Genomic DNA, 21,089 nt, shown 5'->3' on the forward strand with positions numbered 1-21,089 from the left:
AAGGCTGCATGCTCAAGAACATTTCATTTAAGTCTTAAAAACACAATGTCATTGCATTTTTGTGAATGTTATCACTCCACTCCTTTCCAACAACACATGATGCAAAAAATGAGGGACCTAATATCATAATCCTAGTAAACAATAAGGGGAATTGTTTCATTTTAATGATAAGTTTTCCAACTGTATGCCTACATGTTCCTATGTGAGTAAGTGTGTGTGTGGGTGTGTGTGTGTGTAAGCATGTGTATATGAGCATCCCGCCTTGCAAAAGCTGGCAAACTTCAGATGGGCATGCAGCCCAGGCATTGAATCAGCACAATATTACTGTGCAGCAGCGCAGGAGGAGAGAGTGTTTTGTCCGTAAGCCAGCTGAGCAAAAGAATGACACTTACCCTGCAGTTTTTGCATCACATTAGCGATGTCCACAGACGCTCGCCCCAAGTGCCTTGGAGAGGCCATGTCGTCTCGCCGCAGCTTTGATGACAAGGTGGGTCACTGATGCTGCGAGCAGAAGATCCTTCAGAACTGTCCCGAGTGGGACATCCCCTCTGCCCCTCCCTCTCTCTGCTCCTCTGTCTCTCGCTTTCTAGTTTCACTGCAGGACCAGGTCCAATTGAATCTCAGGTTTCATGCAGGGACAAGCAGGTTTACTGTCCAATAGAAGCACTTCTTCCATTCATTGCCTGCGAAAGAGAAGCACGTTAAGATGAGGCCAAAGTATTGTCAAGCAATGAATTTACTACACTGGTTTGCAGGCGTCCTTTAGGGTCCAACTAACTTCTTTTCTTGTTAGTACATACATGCTCATGTTGAATACCACATTTTGACATGTTGCAACAGGAAAAGCACAAATGAAAGTAACAAAATGAATGATGTCTGCATTCAATTCAGCTGCTTCAGGTCCAGGGTCATTGCTGTGTGCATGCTGGCTCACATGTTAATGTTACTAGTAACACCTGCACTTTTCCTCCTGTGACAAAATCGTTTTTGCAGATTCAGAATCAACTATATTGACCAAATATGGTGACAGAGACAAGGCATTTTTACTTCAAGAAATTAACAGGAAGGCACAGATATAGACACAGATATAGGCACGAAGATGACAGATGAATAAACATAATACAAGTTGTTATAAAGAGGCAAATGGCTGGACACCAGCCATACAATATAGTAAAATAGAGAATATCTACGTAGAAAAGCGAATGAAAATGTATTTCTTCTTCCTGCATACATTACAACTTTAAGGACAGTCAAAAGGGAAGTTAAACTGGTGAGAGTGAAAATATCTGAATTAGCCAAAATGAATGTCAACGTTAGCTAGCAGGGCATAACCGCTTGCCTCCAGCCGTTTCTTTACAGTAACGCATTTAAATTATCATAAAGTTAACTAGAGGCTATCAAACAAAGTCTGCGTTTGAATGGTGTGGGAGCAGGAGCGTAGCTGACATTAGCGCCAGTTCAGCCCGAGAGGAAGTTACTTAAACAGCACAAACTCAGAGGTGAGCTAGCTTGAAAGCGTCAAATATACTCAAATAAAAGTCAGCGCTTACGTAAACAGGAGCCTAACAACCGACAGGCCGACACAACGCTATCAATGGCACGCAAAGTGAGATTTCATCTTACCACCTTCAGGACCGCAGAGCATGATAACTTCACGGGGGAAGTGTCTGTGTGTTTCCTTGTTGCCAATGGTAACGGTGGAAATGAAACATGGTGGCGTAAAGCGTGAAGTTTGTAGCCACAAAAGAAGAAGAAGAAGAAGAAGAAGAAAAAGAAGTTGAAGAAGTAGAAGACGAAGAAGAACCGCGGCGGCACGCTGATGGCTGGCACCGTGCTGCGCCAAGTGAAGGAGGAGGGGGTCGGAGAATGTGTGGTCCCGATCCTGTCCTGCTCGATTTTAGGGGACAAAGGGGCTCATTCTTCGGTTGAGCAGAGAGGAATTCCGGGTATCTCTCCCCACACCTCCCGAGGTTTTCTGTGAGGCGCTTGAATATGAGTTCATGATGACATTTACAGACAACGTCATGAAAATATCCTAGAATGAAATGAGCTGTGAATAATGGCTTGAGTAATGGTTAATTGACTGTTTACTAATATTTTATTGATCAGGTATGGAGATGCAGGTTGTGGGAAATCTTCCTCATGCATAATACTTTTTTCGTCTTTTAGCTACGTCTAATTTAATTTAATTAGTCTGCAATCCATTTGTTAATCATTAACATGAGGTCATTGAGGGCCACGTGCTTCTCCATTTAAAAAATAGGTCAGTAAGTCTACAATTATGAATATGAGTAGGTTTTTAATAAAAGGTCAGGCGTTTCTCATTTTCTGACATGCAAAAGACAGGCAGTGGACTGTAATAATAAATGGTACCCAAAAAAAAAAAGTTTTCAAGATTTCAAAATTCTGATTATGATTCTGAAAAGGTCAGTAGTCTAAAATTGTGATGTTTATTGCAACCTTCATTTATTTGCTTCTGAACTCAATCATACATGGCCCTGATGCTCCTGCAGATAAAGCACAAATTCAATATCATAATGAAATTTGTAGTATTTGCTAAAAGCCAGTGATAATAACCTTTACAGGCCAGCTCACGAAAGCACACAGCACTGAGTAAGTCTAAGATTATTACAGAAAACCAAGAAGTTTTACTGAAAACTACTTTGACTTCCTTGTTAGTTCAAAACAAACTTGCAGTTTAAAACTCCTGAGATTAACTTTAAGTTTTAAAACTGCTACCCCACACTTGTGAATTAGAAAACTTCAATAACTCAACTCAAATGCAGGCCAGTTAAGCCTGCAGCTGGATCAATACAGCATACAAACTCCCCGCTGCTGTATTGCTCAGTGCAGATCATGGCTGCAGTTCCCCAAATGAATCTTCATTGCAAGTGCTGTAGCGCCACCTGCTGGACTGCTTTGCCACATGAACATCTTAACTAAATTTCTCCAGTTTTCTTCATATCCTCCTAACCACCAGGAAAAAAAATATTGTCCAATCACATTTTTTTTTTTTAATTCCCCAATCTCTGTAAGGTAATTAGACTGTGGAATTTTTTTTTAAACACTTAGATATTATGCTTCAACACTTAAAATAATTCAGACAATGTTTTAACGTGTTGTTAAGACATAAAATATGCCAACATTTCAAGCCAAAATTTGCTCAATAAAAAATATTATGCACTTACTTTTCCTATGCCCATAAAATGCGCTCGTACTGATGAATGCCATATTCCTGAAAAAATGAAAGGTACCACAGCCCCACCCCTTCATGTTTGGTATCATTGAAAAGCCCTAAATGTTCTCTGTAGATAGCAAAAGGAGTTAATTCAGTAGTATACAGTGGGTGGGAGATATTCAGGTTTACATATGTCCTCCACAGAGTCAGGAGGATATAAAACCCTTCCTCTCTTTCTTCTGAATTTGTAGAAAAATCAATCCTAGAAAAGAGCTTATGTTTATGAAGATGTGTAAATATTTGATTAATTCGTGGAAAGGGAATAGCTGTATGTATATTGTATCAGCTGTTGGGTTGCAGAGGGCTGTCTTGTGGTAACGTCAGGCCGGAGACTCTAAGGGCAGAAGTGAATGGGGAACAGCGCAACAATTGAAGGAAATCCCTGCAGAGACTGCGAGCCTGATAGCTTGCAGGCTCTCTAGTGGATGGTTACATTTTCATACTTGAGCTTATCCAGAACCTTGTTAACACCCTTGGGAAACACTGCCAATACCTTTTAAGTCAGAAGTAGTTTTTTTAATGGTCATGATTTCTTTTTATTTAACCGTACAGTATCAAGAACCTGTACAGCAACACAAGAAACATGCCTCTACTCAAGCCAATAAAGCCATTGTTGAAAAGTATTGATCGTAAGGAAATGATGCAAAAGGAAACAACCCTGCTTCCCAGTGTTATGTCCCTCACAGATAAGCAATGCATTTGCTAATTTTAAAGCCAGAGAGGGAAGGAAGCATGACAGCAACGTTTCCGCCAAACACCGCAGAGGAAAAAAGGCAAAAAGCCTGTCTTGGAAAAAGCTTAGTGTTCGTCTGTCTGCTCGCAGTCAGTGTGGAGTCTCACATCAGTTTATGGTGGAATTATGGCCCATAATGAAACACATCCCTTTTTGGAGATACTGAAATCATTTAATCTTGGTGAGTGTATCTGTATTTGTTTCTTGTGACGATTGAGGAAGCATTTCCCAAAGCTGCCATGTCAGAGTAGCGTGCTGTATTGTAAAATGCAGATGTGATAGTTCCTCAACTGACTCAACAAATTCTATTTCCTCTTAGAAAATAGTTTTATCCCCCGAACATTACTTTCAGAGTGATGTCTCTGCATTCAGAAAATCAGAAAAGGGTCCTGAATGAATAAGTTTGGGTCCAAAATATATTAAGTTGAAATTACAAAATACACCATCCTGTCAAAACAGTCAGTATGAGTCATATATTTGGAACAAATTTCCAGAAAACAACTATCAGTTCTTTTAAATGACAGCTTAAAACCGTCCTGTTTGTCTTTAATTAAGTTACATTTGTAGTTATTTATTTCTACCTGTCATTGCACTGTAAGTTTTTCTCCCTCTGGGTCTTCTGTTTTATGCTAAGTATCTTATTTCTTATCTTCTATTTGATTTATTCTTATGAATTCCTTGTTTTTCTTTTATATCTTTCTATTTATATTTGAATTGCCTTGTGAAAAGGTGCTTGAACAACATTTTGTGCAAAACTCAGGAAACCCTTTTAGTCAGTACCCATTTACAGCACGGTACATCATCATTTCAGGAACAACGTGACAATCAAATGATAAAAAGTTCTTTCTTTCATGCCTCAAACCAACAATATTGTCAGTTTGTGCTTCGACACAGTGATACATAGACAGTGAACCCACACGCAGGTATGATGTAAGATTTTATATAACACTCCCAGTATAGCAGCGTCCAGCAATAAAAAATCAATAGACAGAACTAAACTCCCTGAAACAAACCTGCCACATATGAGATGTACTCTTACCGATGAAACTGCTCTTTCTCTGTGCTAAGAACATTTTATTTCTAACTTGAAATGCAGCTGAGTCCTGGGAAATCATTTAATCCCATTTTTAGAACAACACAGTGCATCCTGCCTCACATTCCACTAAACATTTCCAACCATTATTCGGTCCCTCAGTGCTTCCCCTTTTCTGACACCCCGCATTGATTCTTTCCCTTTTCAGGCGATATGATTCTAGCCTTCTGTTTATCTGTGCTTGTGGGCCTGCTGCTGGGTGCTTTGGTCTACGTCCTTTTGACCTGGGCATCCAGGCGCACAGCCACCGCCAGGATCACCAGGCGCTCTAAAAAGAGATCTGGCACTTCACAAGCAAACAACCCCATGAGCGGCCAGCTGGGTCTCTACAGAAGCACTTTTCTCAGCGTCTACAGACAGCCCTCTCTGGAGCCAGTGGGCCCTCTGGGGAGTAAGCCCGGTGTGGAGACCTCCACCTTTCGCCCACTGGCCAAGAGAAACAGGCCTAGCCTGGACATGGGAGAAGACACTCAGCTCACCACACCTGAGGACACAGCAGCTTCAAACTCATTGGATTCAGCATCCCTCGTGCCAAACAAGAGACATTCCTTCTGGTTGGGCAGCAATGGACTTAAGGGTTTCCTCCCCTCGCAGACACCCCCTCCTGCGTACGACAGTGTCATCCATGCCTTTGAAGAGACTTGCACATGAATCTGTCTTCATAAATGCCACAAGAACTGAAAAAGGGGAACTTTGTGTGATTGGACGGGACTTTCTGCCTGTGTTGGACTCTTTGTGAGGGTCAATGTTTTGTTTTGTCCAAAACCCAAACATATTCAATTTACAATGACGTGAAAAAAAGAGGCAAGCAGCATGCTAACACTGGAGAAGATGGAACGAGCTCGACGAATAACTCAAATGATTAATCATCTAATTGTTGCAGTTCTAATACAGTTGCTTGTGACCATTGCCGAGCATCTCATGGGTCGTGATGTAGTCCACCAGTATCGAGACACTGGTGGCAAAGAGAGTCTGAAGGTGGATTTCTCTCTGATGACATGAAGCTGAGGGAAACACTGTGTGCTAGATAGTTATATTATCCAGTATCACAATAAAGATTTAATGATGATTTTATTCCAGTTCTTGTGGCTTTGTGCAGAAAAACGGAACAGAAATCAGTTTATTTATATAACATGAGTGAATCTGATGTCACAGGCTTCTTATGTGAAATGGAGGAAATTTATTGGGCAATCAGTTACCTAATAATTATAATTAATAATAATTAACACTCTGGCAGCAAGGTAGGACAGTCGGTCATCACATCAAGGTCTTGTGTCACTTCAACTTGCAGTGCAAAGATGGGGTGCGCCGTGTGAGGTTGCCATTATGAAAGAAACCCCCTTTTGAGGTGCAGCAATGAATCCTATATTGATTATAATAGCCCGTGGACCAGACTCGATATGAAAATGTACAGATTTTTGGTTAAACTGTACATACTTGCCTTCAGTGATTTTTGACAGGCTTATTAGCTGTATAGGCGCTGTCGTTTTAACTAGACTTGATGTTCGGGGTCTATTTTCCGTGCTACCTGCCTCATGGCAACCCGTTTTAAAGCCACAACCCCGAAGTGCGCCAGCGGAACAGCGCCTGGCAGCACGACCGCACTGTGCGCCGACTGCCTCCGGATTAACGCTGTTACAGTCGTGTCAGGTACGTACAGCTGCATCATGTTTGAACATTTAACCTCTCTGATGAGAACAATTCTTTCTCCTCCACCGCAGCTCATTGGTCTCGTCAGCATTGTCTAATTCAGACTGCTGCATGCGGTCAGAGGGGCTACAAGACGCCTGTGAATGAGAGATGTAGCGCATGTAATGTGGAATATAGTGAGAGACCTTCACAGAGGAGATGATCCGTATTTATACTTCGACTTTTACTGGATGCTGTTAATCTACAGTCTTCAAAGGAAGAGGGAAATTGTTTTTAACCGATGTTTTGATTGAAATCTTACTATTTCATCCTTTATTATCTGTGTTAGAATTGGTTAGTGGTCTTTTTTCATGTGGAAATTGGACTGCAGGAGTTCACATCCTTGCCTTGCTGCTCCGGTGTTTGACGTAAAATAGGAAGAACGGACAGTATCAGTACCCATGGAGACTGCCTAGTGCACTGATCTCCAATGCAGTGTTGCTGTTGCATAGAGACTGAGAAAAACTGTGAATTTCAAGGTTGATGCACTGAATGACAACGCGGCTATTTTAAGCAAGAGCCACCTCTCTCTCTGTCTCTCCCTTAGATTATCTTGCTTGCTGAATAAAGGTGTTTTTATTCGTCTTTTTTTCCCCCCCACATCTTCTTCATTGCAACAGGATTACACAACTCTCCAGAGCCACACGAGGAAGGCATGGGGTGGGCCACTGCCATCAAAGAACCCTCACCATCATTGCACGGCCAACTCTGAAGTGCAGAGCTGCTTCATTTAAGTGAATGTAAAGGTGGACAACATCTGGCTGTATGATGCGTTTTACTTCCCCTTAGATTTTGTTGCAAGCACCAAGAGCAGAGCAGCCATTACCCTTCAGTGCATCATCTGAATGGAAATATGGACACCTTCAATGGAGGAATTTTGACTCAACATGCCCAGGAACTATGAGGTATGTCGAATTTCGCTCATATTAGAGACTAATCTTGCAGTCATTTTCCAGGTTGCTTGGCCGTTTTCTAAAACATTATTATACAATCTTTACCAGTGTGCCAGTCAGTATGCACTCATACTGTGCAGCCAAAGATTATTCAGATTCACAGACCTTGATTTCTAATTGTAGAGGAGTCCTGGGTTTGACTATTGACTACTTACACAGGAATAATATGACAAAGATATATGCCAAAGGGTTATGTGTACATGGACAAACCCTTACAGTAAATATTTTGGTCACACCTTATATAAAGGTACACATATTCACCATTACTAGTTGCTTATTAGTAGCATATTGGCTCTTTATTAGTCATTATAAAGCACTTATTAGTGCCTTATTCTGGGGTTAGGATAAATTAAAATTGTAATTAATGTACAACAGCTTCCATACTTACCACCACTTAGGAGTAATTAGGAGATTATTGAGGGAAAACTCTTAATTAGTAGTGTTAGAATATGGTCATCCAGAACAATAAGTGCTTTATAGTGACTAATAAAGAGCCAGTTTGCTTCTATTATGCATTCTAATAAGCAGCTAGTTAACAGCGAGTATGTGTGCAACATTTTTATTGGGAAATTAACCTTGTTCCACTGCAAATATTGTGAATCTGTAGCATGGACTGTTGAAATTATATTCAGTCTATGATCTGCACAAATAGAAGACAGACTGCCGTGGTGATGTCATCTGGAGCCGCTCCATACACAGTGAATAATAGAACAACAGCTAGAACACTATGAGCAGCAGCCATGGTGATTGCACTGGTTTAAGGGCACATTTAGTGATTCACTGTTGCGAGGTCTGTTCGCTCAAAGGAAGCTCATTTGGATGGATCATCTCTAACTTGCTTCAGTCACAAATTTGATGCCTGTGAAGCAGCCCAGTAAAGTGACGCCCGCTGTAGGTGTTGCCTATGTATTATTATGTTATTGATGGGTCTTCTTTTAGGGTGGAGTTTCCATTAGGCAACAGAATTTTAAAGTTGAAGCCACCTTCATGCTCTTCACTTGATCACATTCATTCGTCTTGATGAGCCTTGTCTTGATAACCCGAGTATTTCATTTATTGACAGAACAGTCTCACCAAAAGGTCCATTTAGTGGCTGTTCTTGACCCTGTCTGTTGCATCAGAGTTTGCCCACTTGGAAGTTTTTATTGTTTTTTTAAGGGCTTCTCATCCACAATGGCTTAAAAGCTAAAATTCAAAGTTCATTCTTGACCTTGAAAGCAGTAATTGACAGAATAATCTCACCACAGCCCCAAAATGAACTTTCAATCCCAGCTATTTAATGGTTTGTTTCACTGCACATCTTCTCATAAAGCTTGTCTGCATTGTTGTTGCTCATGGATTCCCTGAGTAACCACAACCCAGCTTCCTGCTGACCACTCCTACAGTGTACGACCCAAAACAAAAAGCCAGTTTTAAGTAAATGTGTGCTCACAGAGGGACACAAACCGATAATGCACATTGAATCTGATTTTATAATAAGGTGAAAAAAGTTGTGCGCTTCAACTTCAACTTGCCTCTTCCTGTGCTTTACCTCCCAGCCTGGTCACTCAGTAGGGATGTTGGCTGCCGTGGAACATGGTCCCATCCTCTGCAGCGACTCCAACATCCTCTGCCTTTCATGGAAAGGCCGGGTCCCCAAGAGCGAAAAAGACAAGCCGGTGTGCCGGAGACGGTACTATGAGGAGGGCTGGCTCGCCACAGGGAACGGGAGAGGAGTTGTTGGCGTGACGTTTACATCGAGTCACTGCAGGAGGGACAGAACTACACCACAGAGAATCAATTTTAACCTGCGAGGACACAACAGTGAGGTGTGGTCTTTACTTTACCAAGAGTGCTATAGATAGGTTAAATCAAGAGTTCAGTGCATCAATAACCATGAAGTAAACAAAGGTAAAATAAAAATACAGCTTACAATTACTGGCATACCGTTGACCTAAAGGCACATTAACATACTGAGACAAAAAATGTGCATTCAGTATTAAAATGTGGTGTAGAAAATATCACATATATGCACTAAACAATGTTTCCTTGCCTCTGTTGTATGCAATATAAATCAGATGAGAAAAATAAGATATGTGCATCACATTCACTGTAATACGTTCTGTCTTCCAGTTCACAGATTCAGATAACATCTGCGTTGTGTCTGTATTTTCTCTGTATGCTGACTCTCCTTCCAGCTGCAGTGGACTGAAAAATGCCTCTTTAAGCATTGTGCTCTTACTGTGTATTAATCATGAATGCTCCTCTGTGCAGAACCCACCTGTGCTGGCAAAAAATAGTAATAGTGCTTTTGGGTGTTTGCAGGTTGTCTTGGTGCGTTGGAATGAACCCTTTCAGAAGCTGGCCACCTGTGATATGGAAGGAGGTATTTTTGTATGGATCCAGTATGAAGGGAGGTGGTCTGTAGAGTTAGTGAACGACAGAGGAGCCCAGGTACGCTTTTTTCTGCTTTCTCCTGAAAAAAGAGTGACATGGGAGCACTGAAAATACAGACTATCCATAACATTATATGACATCTGAAGTAGAATTGTTTTGATGGCCTGTACACGAACGCAAATGTCTTGAAGTTGAACATTTCTTTCCTCCAGGTGAGTGACTTCACTTGGTCACATGATGGCACTCAAGCGCTCATCGCGTACCGGGATGGCTTCGTGTTAGTCGGCTCGGTCAGCGGACAAAGACACTGGTCGTCCGAGATTAACCTGGAGAGTCAAATCACCTGTGGCATCTGGACTCCTGATGATCAACAGGTACACACTGTCTTTTTGCATTATTTAACTTTCTTTCTGTGATAAAACATTAAAAAAAGATATCTTTAGTAAGAAAAATTATATCTGGGGTGAAGTAATGTTCTGTTGCTTCGAGCGCAATGTTGTTTAATGGGTTTTTTTGCGGCTCTTTCCGGCAAGTATTTAATGCTCCAGAGCATTTCATCTATGAAAGTTTAATGTGCAATGCCCCCTCAGGTCTTGTTTGGTACAGCAGACGGTCAGGTGATAGTGATGGACTGTCACGGACGAATGCTTGCCCATGTCCTCTTACACGAGTCTGATGGCATCGTGAGCATGTCCTGGAACTGCCCTGATTTCCTGGTCGAGGACAGCACAGAGAGCGACACAGACTCTGATGACAATATTCTGCCTTTAGGTACAAACGTGTTCTCCTGCCGCTCGTATGACAGCTTGTCATGTTCTGTGGGCTGCAGAAAGCTGATGCACTTTTCTTTGTTCCTCCAAGTGCGCAGAGTCAAGCCTCTGTTGACCGTCACCTTCTTATCAGGAGATATCAGTTTAATGAACAACTATGATGACCTCTCTCCTGCTGTAATTCGCTCAGGGCTGAAAGGTAAAAAAAAAATCCATGTTTCACTGTGACATTCACAAGTACATTCATGAATTGTGTGGTTCGTATGGCCCATAACACATGAGGTGTTTGCACTCCTTCCCTCCGCAGATGTCGAGGCGCAGTGGTGCTCGCAGGGAGACCTCCTGGCTGTGGCCGGCATGGAGAGACACGGGCTTCCTGCCGAGTCGGCCTGCGCCTCCATCATGAGGAACGCCCTTGTTAAGTTCTATAATGTCCAAGGAGAACACATCTACACTTTGGAAACACCGGCACAGGTTAGTCCCATACGCACTGAGGGAAGCAGGAGGATTAAATAGAACAACAAATGGAGTAAAATGAACATCACAATAACCACGAGACCTTCAGTATTTAAGCATTTAAATAATCTTTTTCTCTATTTGGTGTCAATTAAACTGGACTGTAAGGCAATGGGAAGTCTTTCTTTGAGAAATCTGACTCATTATTTGAATTTAATGCCTATTAAGGTGATTAAAATGTGAATTAAATGGTAATGTGATCACAAAAAGTAGATAATACATATATTGTTTATCATCTGCTATATTTCTCAGCCTCAGGACAGCTTTAACATTGCCATTGTAAGAGGCCTGAGTCCCATTTGAGTCACCGCTACTTAAAATACACTTGTGGCACTGTAGTGAGTAACAATGCTGAGAAGGTCCTTCAAATGTTAGCCTTTCTAAAAGAGTCTTCAAGCTTTATTCAGAACAGTTTTGCGAAGACAGAGAGTGGCACCTCGGCGGACTCAGCAGTATGTGTTTTCAGTCACTCTCGGAGCACTTCGCAGTTAAGAGCGGGTAAATAATAAGAGAACAGATATAAAACTGAGAGGAATGAGGGCAACAGCTTACTGAAAACTGACAATCCCATATATAGATAGGTTTTGTTATTAGCCTCAAAGGGAAATTGTAGAATTAAAGCAGCTACTAGACATAAAAATGACAAAATAGACAAAATTGTGTGTGTATTGTAAATGTATATTAGTGCAAATCAGGTATTGATATTGCTAAAAGCTTAGAGACAGTAGGGTGCACAACTGTCCTTGAATGTGAGCAGTATTAACTGTGCACTGAGTAATATACAGCATATGAATTATACACTGTATATGCAGTATATATAGACATTTGAGTGTCTAAAGTGCAGCTGAAAAGATTAACAGCAGTCATATAAGAGATGTGATGAAATGTCCTTGTTATGAGTGAGTGAAGGGCTCAATACCAATCAGTGTTACTGTGGTTTGCTGTAGGAATTGATTGTGAATAACTGTTTTCCAGAGACCCATCACCACCATCTGCTGGGGTCACAGAGACTCTCGTCTGTTCCTTGCGTGTGGACCAGCACTGTACGTGGTCCGTGTGGAGCACAGGGTGGCCAGCCTCCAGCTTCTGTGTCAGCAGGGCATCGCCAGCGCCCTGCGAGAGGAGAAAGACGTGGGCAAGCTGAACATGCCCTCGCTGCTCTGCTCTTACGTCACCACTGCTTTCATACCCACCATCAAGGTGCATTGATCCTGAAATAATCGCTGTGCAGTAACAGTTGCAGGCAGCTTCTTAAGAACTTTGTTGCATTGTGATAACGCAAAAGTGCTGACTGAGATGTGTTTTCCTTTGAGTGTCCAGTAAGTCTACAGCCCTTTCCTCTCTTTGTTCTAGCCCCCAATCCCTGACCCCAACAACATCCGTGACTTTGTCAGCTATCCCACAGCTGGGAATGAGAGGCTCCACTGCACCATGAAGAGGGCAGAGGACAGCCCGGAGGCAGGCGGACCCTGCTACACTCTGTACCTAGAATATTTAGGAGGGTTGGTGCCTATTCTCAAAGGAAGGCGCATCAGTAAACTGCGGCCCGAGTTTGTCATTATGGATCCAAAAACTGACAGCAAAGCAGGTGGGCTTAAAGCAGTGACTGCATAAAAAATGGTGACGTCACCCACAGGTTTCTCCCGGCTACTCCAAAAATGGTCAAAGTGGTGGAGCATGGATGACACCACTCTTATGTCTGTATGTTAAATGTAAGACCAGAGCCAGGAGACTTAGCATAACGACTGGAAGCAATGGGAAACAGCTAGCTTAGCCTTGTCCAAAGTTAAAAAAATAATCCACCAACAGCGCCTCTAAATTTGACTAATTAACATGTTGTGTGTTTAGTCTGTCCACAAACAGAAATGTAAAAGGTTGGTGGAGCTGCAATGACAAGATTCAGAAACACTTTATTGATCCCCACAGGGAAATTGCTTAACAAGAGACGGATCTCCATGTACAAATACTCTAAGATACTAAGATTTTTTGACATATTTGACGGACACCAAGAGACACAACTTGGAAAATCCATTTTGTATCACTGTGTATTTAATTTTGGACAGAGGCAGGCTAACCGTTCCCCCTGCTTCTTGTCTTTACGCTATGCTAAGCTAAGTGGCTGCTAGCTGTAGCTGTATATCTAATACATAGACATTAGAGTATCATTACTCTTTTCATCTAACTTATGGCAAAAAAGCGACTATTTTAATTGATTTGGAGTATTTCCCAGAACTTTCTTTGAAATGGATTATGAGCTTTGAAACACAGATGAAGCTGAAGAAAAAAACAGTTGACTCCTAATGTTAGCAGATGGGCCCAAAGGTCAGAAATCTTTGTTCTTTGTCACGTTGAAATGATAATCTGCACCTGGATCATTTCTTTAAACTTGTGCTCTGTTTTAAAATGCCGTGCATATTCATGTGGTGCGACATCATTCACCTTGAGTAAGAGCGAATGCAGACTGTGGTGATGACTGCTCTTCTCTGATGTAACATAGTCTGAGGCTTGTTACGGGGTTAGCGTGTACTATGACCTGGCTGTACTGTGGTTGCATTTAGCCTGTGGTCCCATTAAATGTTTACTTGCATTTAATATTGCTCTTTTTGCAGAGGTAGTTTAATATTTGCACATATGAGGAGTCGGTTCAAACTTGCCTTTCTGTGTTTTCAGAGGAGGTGTGTGTGAATCCCATGATCTCATACACTGACAGCTGCAACTGCTCCGACTCCAGTGACATTGAGTTGAGCGATGAGTGGGTCGGGAAGAAGTCACCGAAGTTATCCCGAGGAAACAGGTCACCCAAACTCTACATGTCAGAAATTACATAAATAAACCCTGTTTTTTACACATAACATAGGCCTGAATCCCAGAGCGTTTGCAGATATTTTTGTAGCATTTGTTTGCTAATTGAGTTCATGACTGGAATTAATTAAACTGAAAATGTTGCATTATAAAAATTGTTAAAAAATAATTGTAAAATTTACCCTTTTATTTCCAAGGATAAACATGGACTCGAGGAAATCTCCCAAACTGTCACGCGCCAATCAGGAAGGGCAACGGTCGCCACGATTACCAACAAAGAAGCCTCCAGTTCGCTCTCCCAGTCTGACACGACGAGAGTTCTCCATGGATGGGATCACAGAGGTGTGAATCTGCATTATCCACGAATGATACTGTAGTACCAGCGTTGGTATTTTATCTTTAAATGGTGAATCTGGGAAAAGAGGGATATACTGCATGTACTTAAATTATTCTCTTACGTAAAATGTTCCTCTGTTTGTTACTCCTTTAACATGAAAAACAAATATAAAAACATATATCACACCTGTAGGTCGCTCCTAATTCATTTCTTTGTCACTCTCATTTTTATTTCCATATTTTCTCCTTCAAAGCACAACTACCTCGCTCAAGTCACATCCAACATTTGGGGGACAAAATTCAAAATTGTTGGCCTTGCCTCGTTTCTCCCTGCTAATCTTGGTGCAGGTAAATGTCACAAAAGCCACTCCTTCACATCACATTGACCGCTCTGATGGATTTAAGAGTCACCATAACTTTCTTCTGTGTTTCAGTCATCTACAAGACAAGTCTGCTTCATCTGCAGCCGAGACAGATGACAATCTACCTACCAGAAGTGCGAAAGATTTCCCATGACTTTATGAGCCTGCCTGTGTTTAACCCCAATGTGTTCAGTGAGGATGAGGATGACTTACCAGGTGTGTATGAATGAATAACAGCACAGTATTTTCAGTTTTTGTATGTGTTAAAAGTCACTTACACAGTTCTCCTCTGTGTTTTTTTTAAAGTAATGGGGCCCTCTGGAGTGGCAGGAGACAATCCTCCCTGTACAGTCAACATTCCCATTGCTCCCATCCACAGTCCGGCTCAGGCTATGTCTCCAACTCAGAGTATTGGCCTGGTTCAGTCTCTTCTGGCCAATCAGAATATTCAGCTTGATGTCCTTACCAACCCTACAGCCACTGCAGCAGCTGCAGCTGCAGCAGCAGCAGCTTCTGTCCCTGTTAGCGATCATGGGCAGGATGCAGTTCCAACACCGTACCCAGTGCCGACTAGATACTCAAACCCTGGTCAGGTGATCTTCAATGGGCTAGAGATGGGTCCTCTTCTTCCTGGTACTCTTCCTCCCCCTCCTCCACCTCACCATCTCCCACCGCAGCCTCACCTGCAGCGCTCTCATTCACAGCAGCCACGCCAACAGCAGTCCAAACAGTCCCAACAAATGCAGACACAGCAGCAGCAGAAAATGCATCATCATCAACAACAGCAGCAACAGCAGCAGCAACAGCAGCAGCAGCAGCAGCAGCAGCAGCAGCAGCAGCAGCAGCAGCAGCAGCAACATCATCATCAGTCCCAATCACAGCAGCAACAACAACAGCAGTTACAACAGCAACATCAACAGCTGCAGCAGCTGCACCACCAGCAGGCACTACTTCAACAGCAGCAGCAACAACATCAGCAACACCAGGTTCAACAACACCAACAAATACAACAAAATCAACAGCAGGTGACACCCCAACAATTTCAGCAACATCAGATTCAGCAGCAGCAGCAACAGATGCAGATGCAGCATGAGCAGATGCAACAACAACAGCAGCAGATGCAACAGCAGCAGCAGCAAATCCGGCAACAGATCCAGGAGATGAGACAGCAGCAGCAGCAGCTCCAGCAGCAGCACCAGCAGATCCAGCAGCAGCACCAACAGATGCAGAGGCAGCACCAACAAATGCAGCAGCAGCTGAAGATGCAGATGACGCTGCCTCCGCCTCCGACTGGCTATCCAACCATTTCTTTACAACAGATTCATCTTCTGCCTCAAATTCCACCTCCTACCACTGAGCCTGTTCTCAACAGGGTGGACCATGGACACACTCTCAAGCCAAGTCTGCCGCGGACTTTGCCTCCCTTCACTGACATGGATGGATCTGTGGAGATCCAGATGAGGAAGGTTAATCCTCCTCCTCCATACCCAGGCACTGTAGTGTCTGCAGCTGCAGCTGCAGCCGCGGCTGCCCCGGCGCCTCAAACTCTTGTCACAAACTGTGACAGCCCAAGTGTCCTGGCACCAGACCCCTGCCTCAAGAAGGATGAATTTTTGCTTCACCCTGTCACTTTACAGTACCCGACACCTCTGGGGTATGAAAGGATCACGACCTTTGACAGCAGTGGCAATGTGGAGGAGGTTTGTCGGCCACGCAGGCGCCTCATTCGCAATCAAAATGCATACGCTGTCCACGGCTCTGCCACACTCAAAGTCACCTCCTCTGACAATAAAAAAATTCAGCTTCCCTACAGCTCAGCAACATTGAGTCGTCTCTCTGTCCCTCGATACTCAATACCTAGTGGGGACCCTCCTCCTTACCCTGATCCAGCCAATCAAGTAAGTACTACCCTTCCTCCTACTCAGAGAATTGAAAGCAGTCTGATTCATGCCACTCTACGTCGTGACCGCAGGGACGTGGGACTTAAAGTGCCACAGATGATGGAAAGCTCAAGAACCCTTCCCTCCAAGGCTAAAATAAACAGTGCACTCGCACTTACCTACCAGCAGAGGGTGCCCACAGCATTGTACACATGCACACAGTGCAGCAGCAACAGCAGCAGCACCAGTGTCAGTGTTAGTGGTGGCGGAACTACAAGCAGTGGCATTGCAGGCGGGACGGTGGTGAGGCAGGACTTCCCACCAGGGAAAGGAGCACATCACAGCACCATTATTGTGCACTCCAAAGGTGCCTCACCCCTGGCCTCTCAGTCATCTTACAGTCTGCTGGGTGCTGTTGATAACAGCAGGGACAGAACAGTGTATGTAAACTCTGCCTTTACCGAAGATGAGACTTTAAATCAGCAGTGTCACCTTGAAAAATCCGTACGTCAGCTGACTCTCGGTGACGTCAGCTTGACGGTTAAACGCCCTCCGCCTTACCAGTGGGACACCTCCACCACAGAGGAGTTCTGGCTCACCCCAGAACAAACCATGTTAGCTCCTCCACCGGGACCTCATAAACCACCTCCTCTCATCATCAGTCAAGCGCAGCACTTGGACATGACTCAGCTACCGTTTGTCCTCACGACTAAACCTCCAAGCAGTCCGAGCACGAGCACTCTCACTTTCCCATCAGGTTACCAGATATCCCTCTCGCCTTTTCCTCCAGGTGTGGCTCACGGCGGTCCTCCTCTTCAGACCTTACAGAACCCCCCACCACAGTGCTCTCCGAACGAAGTGGTTGCTTCCGTCCCTTTTGCTCAGCAGGAGCCCAACTTGGTCTTGCCACCAGGCTATCCTCCAAATCTAGCTAACTTGGCATGCTGCCCTCTCCCTCCAATGTATCCAGGAGCCAGCTCATGTGCTGGACTTCAGCTGCACCCTGTCAGCCTTCACCCCTGGAACCCTTACCCCTGCCCTCCTCCCATGCAAGACCCCCCAGCGCCTCCCCTCCCTACCAAAACTCATCAGATTTTAGAGAAGCCAATTCTATCCCCACCTCCTCCTACTGCGCCACCTCCACCACCCCCTCTCCCTCCTCCTCCCCCACCTACGGAGCTACCGCCCTCCAAAAGTGCCACAGAGGATCTAGCAGAGTCTGCCAACAACTTTCCAGAGCCATCTTCCCTGAATGAAAGCCCTGTGCCACAGGAGTCAGAGCGCTTCAACAAGAAGAGCCGCAAAAGACTGGACAGCAGAGCCGAGGAGGCCAATATGCCCACTGTCTCTGAGGGCAAATCCAGAAAGGAAGGGCGTGCGCTCTCTGACTTCAACACTCTCATTTCCAGCCCAAGGCTTGGCAGCAGAGAGAAGAAGAAGCCCAAGGGTCAGAGAGAGCAACTCAATAAAACCAAGAAGATGAGCAGGACCACGAATGAGTTCCAGGACAGCTCGGAGAGCGAGCCGGAGCTGTTCATTAGCGGCGATGAGCTCATGAACCAGAACCAGAGCAGTAAGAAGAGCTGGAAGAACAAGCGCAGCATGCGTATGGCAAGTGAGCTGGAGGAGATAAAGTGCCGCAAGGCAAATGAAAGAGAGGACCGTAGTTTGGGAAGCCAAGGTTTTGTCTATGTCATGGCCAATAAACAGCCATTGTGGAACGAAGCCACCCAGGTCTACCAGCTTGACTTTGGAGGACGAGTCACGCAGGAGTCAGCAAAGAACTTTCAGATTGAGCTGGATGGTAGACAGGTAATGTGATGAGAAAGTCCAAATACTGGAGAGCTGGTTAGTTAATCGATCTTTTAGTTCATGGAAATGAACTGTTAGTTGAAAAGTTGTTTGGTTATTACATGCTTTCTTCCTCTTGTCTGTCTTTTTTAGGTTATGCAGTTTGGGCGAATTGATGGGAATGCCTATATCTTGGATTTCCAGTATCCTTTCTCAGCAGTGCAGGCATTCGCTGTGGCCTTGGCCAATGTCACTCAAAGGCTGAAGTGAGATGGTTCTTTTGTGCTGTTGCAGACTAATTCAAAGGAAGCCACAATGGTCTCACGCCCCAGCTTGTGAGCCTATAGCTGAGAAAATGTCAGTGTTGTGGTGGTTCATGTTCTAAAGAGGAGATGAGGAGACAAGTTGGTTTTGCACATGCAGATCATTTACAGTCAGTCCGTTGAAGGCCAAGTCAGTCTAGGTCAGCGGTCGTGGAGACTAAACCAGTTACTCCACCATTTCTAGTTTATATGTTGAATGTACTCAAGCTGATTTTATTTATTATTCAATAGTTATTTAGTGAAGTAAAATAAAATATCCACCGTCCCTGGATAAATGAAAGGTAAACTAAGTACTGTACATGCTGGAATGGATTTTAAAAGCAGTTTGGGTGTAGTATCAAATGTGGTGCCAAAGACTTCCCTCTCTAAAAAATGGCTAATGTAGTATTTCAAATTAATCTATATTTCATATATGCTTGTCATAGCAGGATTGACAATGTTGGCATTCAAAATTGCCAATAAATTTTGACCAAGTCATAACATATCTGATTCAAACACTGCTCTATTTTCATGCAGTTTTAAGTAAATAGGAATAGAAGAAGAAGAATATCAAAGTAATTGTTCTTGGTTTTTTAAATATTTTTATTCATCATTCAAACCACATTTGTTCAGGACAATGATTGGATTTTTAGTCTATTTGTTAAAGGTCCTCTAAATCAAGATCAAACTGCTGAACATGCAATTGAAGAATATATTGATTTTCTGCAACATGAAGAGTTGAGCACATCGTTTGTATATTTTCTACTCATGATACTTCTATGAAGTGGTGCAATGAACATAAACATAAATGTGAATCATATTCTTTTGGCCACAGTACAGCAAATCATTATTCAGCCGTTATGATCCGACAATGTATTTTTAATTTTTTCATGTGTAAATTTCCATCTTCTTCTTCTTTTCCAAAACCCCTCTCAACAATTGTCACTAATGGTCAACAGTAACTTTATGTGTGCCAAATACAGCCAACTAGCCAGATGCGTCTGGCTGACAGTAGGTTAGTAGGGAAGGTGGTAGAAAAGGGTCTGATCCCCACAATCAAAGATTTGCATAAGCACCGAGATCCGCTCAGTGAATCTCTAACTTGGTTGGCTCTGTGTTGTTTTCAGTCGGTGTTTATGATGCCGCTACATCAGTAGTTTGCCTCGTTGGAAATCAGTGCTGCTTTAGATAGATAGAGCTTGTGTGCAATAATGCTACTACATAGACCTGATGTTGTACTTGCAAAAAGAAAATACAAAGCTGCTTGCACAGTGTGTTTAGTAAATGACTGAACATCATTATATGCTTAGAAAATTGTGCTTATATGTTGCTAATTTCAGTCATTTTGTACTTCACCTTTGCTTTAACATAGTATCAAGAGTTTTTTTGATGTAACACTTGTAGAAAAAAAGAATGAGAGCAAAAAACTTAAAAGGTATTAAATACAACATATTCATGAGTTGTTACGATTAGCTGTAAGTAGGAGTGAATTTCATGTAGATTTGGTGCTAATGTATAAAGAAACAAATGTGGAAATGTCTGGACATGTGTCATTTGCTAACAGAAGGTTATTTTAAAGTATATGAAGAAAGTATTTTGAGAGAGGCGGCGGGAAATTTAGTGCTGAGAGTTTCCATCTAACAGCTTTTTATTTAATGCAGCTTCAGAGACTTCAGCGACAGCGTGTGTCAGTTATCAGCAAAGGTGCTGAATGAAAAGTTGGTTGCCTGATTTTTTTTTTCTCTTATTTTGTGAAGGAAACAAATACGATATGACCATAGGTTTACATGGACCTGTAGGCTGGACAAACTCTAATAAAAACACATTGTTCCAAATGGTTTTTGCTGTGATGAATGTGCAGTTTGACACTTGAAGGCTGTTCTCGCATCCATTGATGAAAATGTGCATTTTCTCTGCGCTAACTGGAAATCTGATTTTAAGAGGCGGGCCTACGAGCACGATTTATGACATTCCAAACAATTTGGGTGCCAGTATATCCAATATATATATGCCAATATTCAGTTTAGACAAACCTCAAGCCTCCAGTGCATGCAGACTGAGAATCTTGTGTCCAGCAGTTAAACTTGTGAAATGAAAAAAACTGGCATATTCATATTCTCTACAATTGGGAAAAGCTATTTTAGTCATGCATAAGACAGTTTTTATATATGTCTTAATACATGTGTGCAGGGGATCTTTAAATTTAATTTCTATCGATATTAAATAATCTCTTCTTTTTTCAAATTTA

General features: G+C 42.9%; 3 protein-coding genes across 7 annotated transcripts in view; 2 read left to right on the plus strand and 1 right to left on the minus strand.

Moving 5' to 3' along the window:
• syne1b (spectrin repeat containing, nuclear envelope 1b) overlaps positions 1-474 on the minus strand; it is a 77,397-nt gene extending 76,923 nt beyond the window's left edge. For all 3 annotated transcript variants that reach the window (XM_070979093.1, XM_070979094.1, XM_070979086.1), the window contains exon 1: positions 393-474. In XM_070979093.1, the coding sequence (XP_070835194.1) occupies positions 393-459 (67 nt within the window). In that variant the 5' untranslated portion in view covers positions 460-474. The remainder of the gene's footprint in view (positions 1-392) is intronic.
• A 3,573-nt stretch (positions 475-4,047) lies between these two features.
• On the plus strand, positions 4,048-6,137 carry myct1b (myc target 1b). The gene is made up of 2 exons (XM_070979738.1): positions 4,048-4,152; positions 5,213-6,137. Exons 1-2 carry the CDS (start codon positions 4,098-4,100, stop codon positions 5,713-5,715), a joined length of 558 nt encoding a protein of 185 aa, XP_070835839.1. The 5' UTR covers positions 4,048-4,097; the 3' UTR covers positions 5,716-6,137.
• A 483-nt stretch (positions 6,138-6,620) lies between these two features.
• Positions 6,621-20,679, plus strand: tulp4b (TUB like protein 4b). 3 transcript variants are annotated; one of them, XM_070979174.1, is made up of 16 exons: positions 6,621-6,714; positions 7,374-7,658; positions 9,245-9,514; positions 10,011-10,139; positions 10,295-10,456; positions 10,673-10,853; positions 10,944-11,051; positions 11,160-11,326; positions 12,344-12,568; positions 12,722-12,956; positions 14,039-14,162; positions 14,368-14,512; positions 14,761-14,854; positions 14,941-15,084; positions 15,175-18,560; positions 18,693-20,679. In XM_070979174.1, exons 2-16 carry the CDS (start codon positions 7,641-7,643, stop codon positions 18,807-18,809), a joined length of 5,505 nt encoding a protein of 1,834 aa, XP_070835275.1. In that variant the 5' UTR covers positions 6,621-6,714; positions 7,374-7,640; the 3' UTR covers positions 18,810-20,679. The 3 variants fall into 3 exon arrangements, with proteins under 3 accessions (XP_070835275.1, XP_070835276.1, XP_070835277.1); XM_070979175.1 differs by having other exon boundaries at positions 6,648-6,714; positions 7,543-7,658; XM_070979176.1 differs by lacking the exons at positions 6,621-6,714; positions 7,374-7,658; positions 9,245-9,514; ... (2 more) ...; positions 10,673-10,853; positions 10,944-11,051 and having other exon boundaries at positions 11,164-11,326; positions 12,376-12,568.
• Positions 20,680-21,089: the final 410 nt, after the last annotated feature.

The sequence above is a fragment of the Chaetodon trifascialis genome, chromosome 14 (genome assembly GCF_039877785.1).
Source record: "Chaetodon trifascialis isolate fChaTrf1 chromosome 14, fChaTrf1.hap1, whole genome shotgun sequence".
Classification (NCBI taxonomy): Eukaryota; Metazoa; Chordata; class Actinopteri; order Chaetodontiformes; family Chaetodontidae; genus Chaetodon; species Chaetodon trifascialis.